The following is an 11103-nucleotide window of genomic DNA, read 5'->3' as shown; positions in this document are numbered from 1 at the left end:
TGAAGGCTGGTGTTTGCCTAGAGTCTCTTTGTGTGGACTTGGTGGCTGGGAGTTTCTTTGAGCTCCTCTTTGAACTCCAAGCCTTCAGCCTCCAAAAGATTTAACCCTCGTTTCTTTTCTGCTTTATCAGTTTGGCCAGCTTCCAGCTGGCAGCATTTATTCGCAGGCTTCCATTCTACATCTTGTGTTTGCAGATGGATTTCTCTTTCAATTAACCCCCTGAAATGGTTTTCTTCTCCCCTGAGCCTACCCGCCTCCTGTCTGGCCGGCACATCTCCCTGCTCTGGGTGCCTGGGGGGCAGAAGCCAGGAGCAGAGACGCTTGGTCCTTGGGCTGGAAGTGCCAAGCAGAGGGTGTGCCCTGTACACAGACGTCATGAAGAGCAGCTGAAGGAACACGCAAGTTCGGCAGTGCCGCCTGCTTTCCCCATGGTGGGTTGAGGCTTGCAATGCTGGAGGTGCTTTTGCCTCTGCAGAGTCTCTAGAGCATCACTGAAAAAAAATAAGGTCTTCCCTGAATGCTCTCACTGAGATGCTCTGGAGAACACTCCCACGTTTCCGCTGCTGCAGCCTTCAACCCAGATGATGGGAATGTCTCTGCTCACCAGCAGCTTTTGCCCAGCTCCTCTAGAATAGGTAGTTCTAGATAGTCACTTAAAATGGAAAGGAAAGAAAAAAGAGAGAAAAAAAAAAAAACACTTGCCAAACAAAGAAAAGGCCTAGGCTACCAGGAATGTCCTCCCGGTGCTGGCTGTAATTGCTGAGCAATAGCAGCCGTAGGTTGCTCATCTAGTGTCTGGGCAGTCCACCTCGGTCATGTGCATCAGCAGCCGCGAGGAGAGCCGCTTGCCCACTGCCAAGATCGGGAGGCAAACTTCACGTGGCTCGGGAAACTCGATAAAATCTAGAGGTGCAAGATCTCTATTGCTGAGACACTAGTCAAGCCTTTGAAGTGAAAGGACCTGGAATTGATGTAAACCCTTGGTTATTCAGTCCTGCTTAGCTGGAGGCCCATCACAGCTCGGTACTACCGCATGTGGATCACCCTGTGAGACACAGCCTTTTTCTTTTTCTTTTTTTTTTTTTAAGTTAAATAATATTGGCACTGCTAGGGTAGTTCCTAAGAAGCCTGATTAATTAGGCTCCAGGGAGATATAAAACGAACTATTCATCTTATATAGTGGTTAGCTTAATTTTGATTAAGATTCTAGCAGAGCAAATGAGTAGTAGAGATTGAAATCTCAGCTCGAGCTAGTAAAGACTTGGCGTTCCCATCTGCAGGGAGTTTGAAAGCCTGGCTTCACTGCAAGCTGCAGCAGACTGCTAAGAGAAACACAACTGTCTACGCTACAAAAAAAAAAATAAGGGGCTGTTTATACATGTTGACTGCTTCTTTAGTTTTATCACATAACTTTTATTTTAATTGTTAAATTTCCTGGCACACCCACTGAAACAGTTTTGCTGCTGCTGAATATCCATCCAGAGAAATAATGACATGTTATGCTGTGATTAAGGGTTGCTTCTACTTAGTAGTGATTGAAGTGCCTTATCTTCTCCGGTATCAAATTGTTAAATTACAACACGAATGGGAGACATTCTGATTTAATGTACCTGTTTTCAGCTCTCTCAGCAGCAAGAGTGCTTCTCAATGAGGAGTAAAAGTGCTGGAAAAACAGTGTTTCAACAATTCATATTTGTCAAGTGAAAGCGTCAGCACTGGGAATTAATGAAACACCACAAAAATAATCTAGAAAGAAGAAGTTCTGGAAAACTAGACCAAAAGAAGCAGAGAAGTTTGGAGTTATAGCTCTGTGGTCTCCTTGCAGGAGTTTGTTGAAACTAAATGATTTTATTAGAATCTCTTTATTTAGAAAGACGTTTTCAGGAAACAGTTGTACCCCAAAAAAAGAGCTGACCACACTCAAGTCAGCGATGGAAATTCCCACTGGTTTTGATACCAGAAGAATTTTACCCAGTGGCTTTAGAAATACCTTGCTGTAGTTCGAGGAAACCTGGGGTAAAGTTAAGGTGGAGCAACTTGGTAATGTGGGAGGTGATGCTCAATCTCACACCTCCTGCAGCAGTTATTTGCCTAAAAAAACCCGACAACAAACAAAACCAAACCAAAACCCAAACAAAACCCACCCACCTCACAGAAGCCCGAGAGCTTGATTTCAACAGGTTAAAATAAAATTAAAACGAAGTTAATGCATGATAAAAGGAGATATGAACTCATGCTCATGGAAATAGCTATTCAGGTTAAAAAAGAATTCGTTTAAATGCCTAAAACACAAGTGCGATTGTTTGGGCTTTTAGAGAACTACACTGTTTTACAGCTGTCCTGGTTTGAGCTTAACCAGTTGCATTTCTTCAGACCCTCGATTTGTTTCTTTCAGGAAAACTCTACTACTGAATTCTTTCTTAAAAAAAAATTAAAAAGCAGAGTGTCTGAAGTCTGTGTGGTTCACTGGGAGTTCTCTGGGATATATTTGCTCCTCCTGAAGAAAAAAAAAGGTATTTTATCTTTAGAAGGAGTTACATTTTTTGAACTTATTGAATTTTTCAGAGATCAGCATGAAGAGTTCTGATTAAATGCTTGCTTCAGCGTTTTGAAGGCTGCTTGTGTCCCTGTTGCCTAAGGAGGTCATACATGGCGTTTGCTCTGTCAACAGCAGATTGTCCAGGGCTGGCTCTGCGTACCATGCCGGGCACACAAAGAATAAGTCAAATGGCTTATCTCTCGCTTATCAACTAGTTTATTTTTCATGCCCCAAAAGGGCTGTATTTTCACCAGAGCAGTCGCTCCTCTGTGAATAATTTAATGGCTTCTGTTAGGTACAGCTGTCAATTTTGCAAACAATATTAAAAGAAGATTTTCATTTTACCGAGGGATTGCACATTTTAAAACGCATTTTTGTCCCTGAAAGTCCAGTGGAGGACCTGGAGAATAGAAACAGCTGCTGATTTGCAGGCAAAAGAGAATAGATGCGGTTAAATAATGAATGTAAGGCATGAGATGCCATCACCTGCCTACGGTGCGTGGAGAGCATCCTGCTGACTAAAACACAGGAAAACTTCCGGGGGACTTCTAAAGAAAGGTACTGGGCTGCTTCAGACAGGCGCTAGACGAGGCAATGGCAGCAATCGGCAAACTTGGGAAAGGCAGAGTGTGCTTGGGGCTGGCTGTGAGCGTACGACATCATCCTGATACTGAACCTGACAGTGGGGTTTGTAGAGAAAGAGTTTTAGCACGCTATAATTCACGTTATTGCATCCGATCGATGACTAATGGTGAAACAACAGCGTAAGCCGCGATACCGACTCTCGAGTTTTTAAAATTCAAATCCCCAGATCCTAACATGATAAGCAAATGCTAGTTTAGAATTCAAAACAGTGAGTTTATTGTGCAATAAGCCAAAGAGAGATCCCAGATTGCCCGAATACGAAATCTTAGGTGCAATTTGTGGTACCTGCAGTGCTAGCGCAAAGTCGAGTCTTTATGAAGCACCAAACCCGAGCCAGAGCCCTCATCTAGATGGGAGGCCCACCACCCTTCCGCAGCTCTGTGGCATTGTTGACAAAACCCTTCTCTTTTTAATTAAATGTGGGATGTGTTGCCTCTTGTTTGGGAGGGGCTGTGTTGTTTAAACAGTATTCCTTATGCATTTGTTTTTCCTGCTATGGCACTTCTCGCAGGGAACACCGTCCGATGTCCCACAACAAAAAACATTTATTTCTTTACTCTAGAGCTCGTATCTGATGGGTTTGTGGCTTTCAACCACTTCTGGCATCTGATGCTATCTGATGTTCTACTGCAACACTGCAGCTGTATCCCAGACTAGAATAGGTTCGATCTGTGTAACTCGAGGTCAGTTTCAGATATTTAATTTAGATATGAATGTGCAAAGAAATCTATTTGCACTCCTGTGGCTAAGAACCCCCCTCCGCCCCCAATTTAGCCTGCAAGCGTGCTTGCGTATGACAGACTGCTCTGTTTCCACGAGGTTCCTGTGGATCCGGGAGCATTGTTTAACCAGATGTAGCTGTGCTGCATCCGCGGCGCAAAATGTCGAAGTCGGTGGCCGTGGTTATCATCACTCGTAGCGTTTACATTGCACGAGGGCTGGATACACCCACATTGTAGCTCACTCCTCACTACAAAGCTGCGAGGTCCCGCCCAGGGCACACGCGTGAGTTACACTGAAGTGATGGACTTGGGAGGGCTGTGATTTATTCAGGTCTGCTTCTCAGCGGGTACAAGAAAATACCAATTAATAGTATGATGGAAAGAGATCAGGGTAAAGCTGACCCAACCCTGTTTTGTTTCCTTTCTCAATATATACTCCTCTCTTGGCACCTCTCAGGGTTTTATGTTCTGAAATGCTCCTGCTCCTCAGCGCTAGGTCAGCCTCAGGACTCATGTCTAAGGAGAAGCCGTGGACGTTTTGGTGAAAGTTTCTGACTTTCAGGGGTAAGTTATGTCAGCCTTAGGCATTACTGAGTAGGTGGGATAAGAAAAAAGGAGGGGAAAAAAGATTAATTACACCAGTTTAAATGACAGCGTACATCTTAGCTTTGGCGTTTAGAAAACTAAAAGCTTTATCATTTCTCTGCTTGAAAGCTAACGCCAAGCGAAGAGGGAGGACCACAGGCTTGATTCACGGGTGGAAGCGTGGCAGGGAGAGCTGTGTTCCCAAGCAGAGGCTGTCAGCGTTTGTCCCGCGAGAGCTGCAGTGGGATTCGCCTACACACACCCCAACAGGAGTTCTGTTTAAGCCCTTCCCCAGATTTCTTCATGCTTATCCAAAGTGCCTGCACCTTTCTGAGTCCTCCGTATTGCTCCTCTCCTCTTGGCTGCTCTGCGACAGGCTCCAAGAAGTGACCTCCGAAGAAACGTACTTGCCCTTGAGCGGAGTTTCCTAGACGAGCAGCATTGCTCATCAACCTTTATACTCGCCTCCTTTTTTTCCTCTTTGGATTTTTTGTTCAAGGTAGAGGAGATACTGCACCAGGGCCAGCTTAGCTCCTGTCTTTGTTATGACGTGGTGTGCGTGCTTGGAGGTGTGCAGCCCCTGACCTAGTTGGTGGTTTTCCTCACACTGCTCCACAGGTGGGAAACAGCAGCACAGGTGGAGAATATCAGCTACCTGAGCAAGCCAAATTGATGGCCACGCTTCACCCTTGCTCCCACCGCAGATGCTAATAATATTTAAGCATCATGAAGAGTAGAAATAGTCCTCAGCAACCTGACAGCATTAGCTTTTCAGGACTCGTAGAGTCAGAAACGCTTCCAAGTAGATTTGCCCAACGAAGCTGGTGAGCGTTCTGGGTCTCCGGCCAAAATGTAAACTAGCAGTCGGCAAGAGCATTATGTTCTTCGCACTGCCCATGGTGTTGCCATGGGTATCGTGCAGATTAGTTTATACAGGATCCGGGAAGGCAGAGAACAAAGGAAGAAAAACAGGCTTAAAAAAGAAAAAAGGCAAAAGGTTCTTACAATTTTGAGAAAAATCTTTTAAAGTCTTTATCTGTAACAAGATTTTTTTTCCTTAATCCAAACTCTGCTGGCCTGGGGTTTGGTTAGTTTTTGTGTTTATTTTAAGTCTCACATCTAGAGTATGGCATTCCTCCTCTAAATTTTTAAGCCATTTGGGTATTTTCAGGTAATTTCCTTCCCCAAATGGCTCAGACTGGAACTTGAGAATTGGAGGCCACTCCTTCACCTGCTTGAAGACTTCAAGTCTTGATTGTGAACCAAAATATTTTGAAACAAAGCTAAGGAAAGTCTTTATTTTTAAAGGAAGGAGTTACACATACCCTTGTGGGGAACGGTCCGGTTGGTAAGACTTTGCTGCGTACGGCAGCAGTGAAATAGTCGCACGCAGCAGCCTTCTCCAGCCAGCCAGACCTTCTGCAGTTGACAGTTTAGAGAAGGCATTTCCTCCTTTCTAGCTAAAGGCAACACACGCTCACTCCGTCCCTTCTTGGCCGTGTTATTGCTGTTTGTGGTGAGCTACCTGGCCTCATTTTCAAGGGGAAAAGCCAGGGTGACAGCAGTATAAGCGTACGGTTTTCCATGAGCTTTGATCCATTACAAGAGAGGGCCCTTGTCCTTCTTGACATCTCAGGCAACTTGACCGGTACAGTTGGCAACTTGACCGGTGTTTTTTAATTAATTAAGGCGGATACCATATTTTGATTCGTCTGAACAGAACTCCTGGGGCAGTCAGACGAAGAAGACCCATCTCGCGAAGCTTTCATTGACCCATCTTCAGCGTACAGAGAGCGCGACCCACCTGCTGCTGGTCCAGCCGCCAAACCACCAGCACAGAGCTGCTCCCGCAGGTAAGCAGCACAGGAGGGGGCACACGGGCAACTTGTGTTTCTGTCAAAGATGTTTCATAAGAACAAGGAAAATCCCGTATTTCTGTAACAGAAAATAGGAGGGAATGAGGAACGATTATCTAAAATACTTTTGAAATGTATGTTTGATATTCTGAACTTTCCTGACAACCTCAGTTGCATCATGACTGTAAATACAATAAAACGTCAAGACACAAAGCAGGAACCAAGAAGAACTCGTAAGCCAGAAGGACATGGCATGGGCACAAAGGAATCTTCAGAAGCTTAGACACTTCACAAGCATTTACCATGCACTAGCACGACCATTTTCAAATTAAACCGTGTGGGGAAATGCAACTTTCCTCGATGATGAATGTGCAGAAGAGAAGAAATCCAGCGACGGAACTGCAGCGAATTAGCAGTTCCAGGTGCTAAAGAGAACATTTTTAAAAACCGAACACGATCTTTACAGATTTCTGTAAGCTCATCACTAGCTTGTGATCAAAATTCCTGGGGCGATCTTTAGAGTGCCCTTCTCCCAGAGCTGGTCAAAACCTGGAACTTAGCTGTTATGAGAGAAACTACAGGTCTGATGACCGGGGTTTTTTCCAACGCTTTTGTTGCTGGTGAGTGAGCACAGCACCTTGCAACGGATGGCAAGCTAGAATGAAACAGCCCTTCTGCCAAGATTTAAAAGGCATTTATGTCTCTTATTTTTCTTCATGGAAAAGAAACAACTGTCTGTTCCCAGTGCAAATACAGATGCACTGATTTTTATTTTCTATGCCTACTATATGTAGGAACAGTTTTAGCCAATCTAGGGTAAGTACAGTACTTCCACATTGACAAACCACCGCGGCCGCTTGTACGTAACTGTGCTGCACACTCTTTGTGTAGGCAGGAAACACATTTCTTTCTTCTTGTGGAAATCTGCGTGTTACAGAGCGTCCTGCCTTTCCTCTCGTGAAGAGACTGAGCTTTCGCAGCGTTAGGTGTAGTGTCCATTATACCAGCTGGACACCACCGGAGAAGTATTCCTTTTCTGCCTAGTCTACAGCTTTTAGGATGCAGAACACTATGTAAAGCTTTCAGAGACACCTCCTAGATTTGGAGATGGGGCCCGCTTTTAAAAATACAGTGCGCAATTATGCTGTCTTAACTTTTGAGATGAATTTGGCACCATATTGATACGGGCACATAATACAGACGGTAGGATCATGCTGGAGACTGCATTGACTACATCGGACTTCCCAAGTGCTCCAATAAAAGGAACTCCTTTAACAGAGCTCTAGAGCAGAGACTAATCCCAACATGCCTCTGATCCCACGGTATAAACACGCAATCCTTCCTTCAGCTCACCTCTTCCCTTTCGGAGGTTGCTGTGACTCACCCGTCTCTGGCAGCCCCACATTCTGCCTGCATCGGACATCTTGGGAGGGAGATTGCAGAGTTCAGCTTCGCTCCAGCTCCTGGGCTCCCCAGCTTGACCGTGTTCACTTGCGCTTGCCCAGGTGGGTCACCAACAGTTGGTGAGCCTCACAAGTACTCCTTGCAGTTGCTGTGATTCCTGAGGAGTTTTGTTTGCCTCTTGCCGTGTTGGTGAGTACAGTGCAAGCTCCCCACCCACACGACCAGCTCCTCTGCCCACTGACACACGGTGCTGCAGCTGAGCTGCCCCAGGAGAAGCCGGAGCTTTTGGTGGCCTCTTGCAGAGCTGTGAAAGAAAAGCTCTCACAGCTCCTGTAGTTGGCTGCAGCCGTTTGAAGGCTGCCAACACAAATTGAGTTATAAAGGCACTCCCTGTGACACCACCACCGACGGGGAAGGTCACCTGCTGCGGCACAGGTAACTCCAATAACCTCCTCCCTGGGCTTAAACAAACCACAGGCGGTCACAAGCAAGTGACTGTGGCTTGTGTTTTGCCTCTAGTTTCACAGCATTTGTTTTCTATAATACATCTGTTGCCAAGTCTGCATCAGGCTTCTTCATGTGAGGAAATTTGTGTGAAGGAAGGAAGGTTTTGAGTGTTAGGAGCCTACGTAAACGGGGGCCTTCTCAGTTCTGCAGTCACTGCCATCTGAGCCATTGGCAGAGGACATTGGCGTGGTTCGTAATGGGCAGACGGTTACGCAGCACTTGAGGAAATGTCTTTAAACTGATCCAACGTGGAAAGCTAAAATTAAAACTTATTTGCTTTCTGCTGCCTCAGTGAATTCACTCAAACAATGGCACCAACAACACCTTACTAAAACTAGTAAGTGAAGTTTGTGAAATCGCAGCTGAGCATCTTAGTAGCAACATCATTATTCTAACCAATTTCCCGCATCACACATTCATATCTGTCGTATCCACTGTCCACTTCTTCCCTGTCTCCAACCACTACCTGCAGTCTCAAAATCGATAACCAGGACACGTCCTCTCCCGTGAAGGCCCTTCATTGCTTGTTACCTTGGTCATTTTTGGTTTCATTGTTGACTTTCTCCATTCCTCGTGCTGTTTAACACTAGGGTTTATGTATTCTGCTCACGAGTGAGATAAATGTACATCCTGAATCATTTCCTGATTACTTCGGAAGTTTTTCCTCTCCAGAAAAACGAAAGAAGAAAATTCCTTTTTTGGAATAGATTTACTCCTGCTCTTCTGTTTGCTAGCCCCATGCACAGTCTGTCTTGGACCCGTCTTGGCCAGGTCACTTCAGCCACGCTTCTTTAGGTGTATTACTGTAGGCAACTTGTTGATTTACCTCCTCAGCATCATTTAAATCCTTGAGATGTTGTCTCTGAGGACTTGATTTCTAGTCCGGGGAGCAAGGTTAGTCTTTGGCTTTTGTTTGCTTCAGCCCCTGCATGTTGGCATTCCTACAGCAAATGTCCTTGCTGGTGATGTGACAAGAGTCAGCTCAGATCTGCACTCCTGACTGTTGCTCCAAGTTTCATGTGAGGGAATGTACTGTTGCTCTCTTTCGGACCTTCCAGGTGCTCACCATTGCTGATGGTTCATTTCTGTTGTTAACCAGCACGAGTCCCCGCTGAGTTGCGGACCTGAGCCAAAGCAACATCTAAGTTGGATCTATCTGAACAGTTGAATCTGCTTGGAGAAGATCCTTGGGCCAGATCACCTCCGGAGCTCCCTTCTAACCTGAAACCAGTCTGTTCTTTGCAAGTTGAGCATCAGTGTTCAGTGTCACTAATCTTGCAGTAAAAAGCCCAGCCCTCATCTGTACAAGTGAATTGCAAGTCACGCAAAGCCAGTAGCACCACTCGTGCACTTGGCCTGCATGAATTCAAGCACTCCCAGGCTCCACCATCTTCTGGGTAGCAGTGCTTCCCCTCATCTCTGTTAGACACTACAATGAGACTTTGCAGGTGTTCAGCAAGAGTACTTGACAGCTGCTCTTTCTTCTTTCCCAGAGTCTTTTGTTGTCTGCCTTGGCTTTCTGTCTTTGTACCAGCTAGTCACAGCAAACCCATGAAATCAATTGACCTACGTTACTGCGTTTCTAATGCTACCACCTCGTGAGACCCAGGTACTGTCCCAAATCTCTATGTCACCCAAGCTTCTGGAAGTCCTTCTCCGGCACATACCCAGACTTCCTTCTTGTATTTCAACTTTGACAGAGCCTTTGCTTTGGAGTACCTCAGGAATTACACCTAGGCAGGAGCCCTGGACAAGGGCCCTGTGAGGACTGGAAGAAGGCATTTCTGTTTAGCTTACTTAATAAACCTCATTACTGATGCCCTTCAGGGAGTCTAACATCCACATAGGTGTGACAGAAGCCCAGTTTTCAGGCTGCGTGATTAACAGGACACTTCAGCTAACACTCCTCCTCATCTTCTCCTTTGCCTAGCAAGGAGAGCTGTCACCTGGGACAGAGTCAGGGACAGAAAAGGCTGAAACCAAAATAATGATTCATAAAATAATCTCAAGGTTTTGTTTATTTGAGAACTTATTCTAGTGCCCAGTCGATGAGGAAAATTATTTCGGAAGGTATGGATGCTGTTATTCAGAGGACCAAGGCAGCATACCGATCCTCTCAGCAACGCGCTAAGGCACTGACTGACTTGCTGTGGGACAGCGTTTTTCTGGAGGAGTCAGCTGGTGGGCGCCTGCGACCGGGCCAGAGCTCGGCACCTAAGAGTCAACACACTGTGTGTTTAAGGAGCTCGCATTTTTTGGTAGTGTCAGGATGTGTGTGGAGCTGGGTCAGAGGGGGGTTTTTTAGCTTATTATCCATCTGCCTTGTCCTCATCCCCCAGAGCATAACCTCTGCTATTTTAATGAGGAGATCTCTTACCTTAGTACAAGTGATTAGGATAGAACACTGAAGTGTGTATTATCACGGTGATTTTTATCATAGAATGTTCCTGTTGCTTATGTATTTAAAACTACACGTATTTATATTTCTCTCCAAGGTTTTATTTAGGCTCAGCAGCATGGTTGTCTGTTTCGCATCTGTAGCATCACTGATCAGACCTCAGGAAGCGTTAGAAGAGAAAACCGCGTGACAGCATGACGGGCTGCATCTCCTGTCCGTCCATGTTGGTTATTAAGTCAGTGTAAGAAGAGAGAGAATTAGAGTTATCCCACTGCATCCCCTCTCGGGGGTCACATTAAAGAAAAATAAATTGGATTTCTTACTCTTCGGCCACTGTTTCATGCAATTAAACAAAATAAATGTTCATCACCGTGATGGCACTTCTCTTTGTTCTTCCACCATCAGTTAATTTTTTTCAGAAATCCTCTTTAACCAGGAAGCAAACTT

General features: G+C 45.4%; 1 protein-coding gene across 1 annotated transcript in view; it reads left to right on the top strand.

Moving 5' to 3' along the window:
• WDPCP (WD repeat containing planar cell polarity effector) overlaps positions 1-11103 on the top strand; it is a 98478-nt gene that overhangs the window by 77358 nt on the left and 10017 nt on the right. Inside the window, exon 14 of the mRNA XM_010137269.1 lies at positions 6212-6344. Within this exon, the coding sequence (XP_010135571.1) occupies positions 6212-6344 (133 nt within the window). The remainder of the gene's footprint in view (positions 1-6211; positions 6345-11103) is intronic.

This window comes from Buceros rhinoceros, unplaced genomic scaffold (assembly GCF_000710305.1).
Source record: "Buceros rhinoceros silvestris isolate BGI_N320 unplaced genomic scaffold, ASM71030v1 scaffold21515, whole genome shotgun sequence".
Classification (NCBI taxonomy): Eukaryota; Metazoa; Chordata; class Aves; order Bucerotiformes; family Bucerotidae; genus Buceros; species Buceros rhinoceros.
The sequence above is the reverse complement of the archived record's forward strand: the minus strand, read 5'-3'. Positions and strand labels throughout refer to the sequence as shown.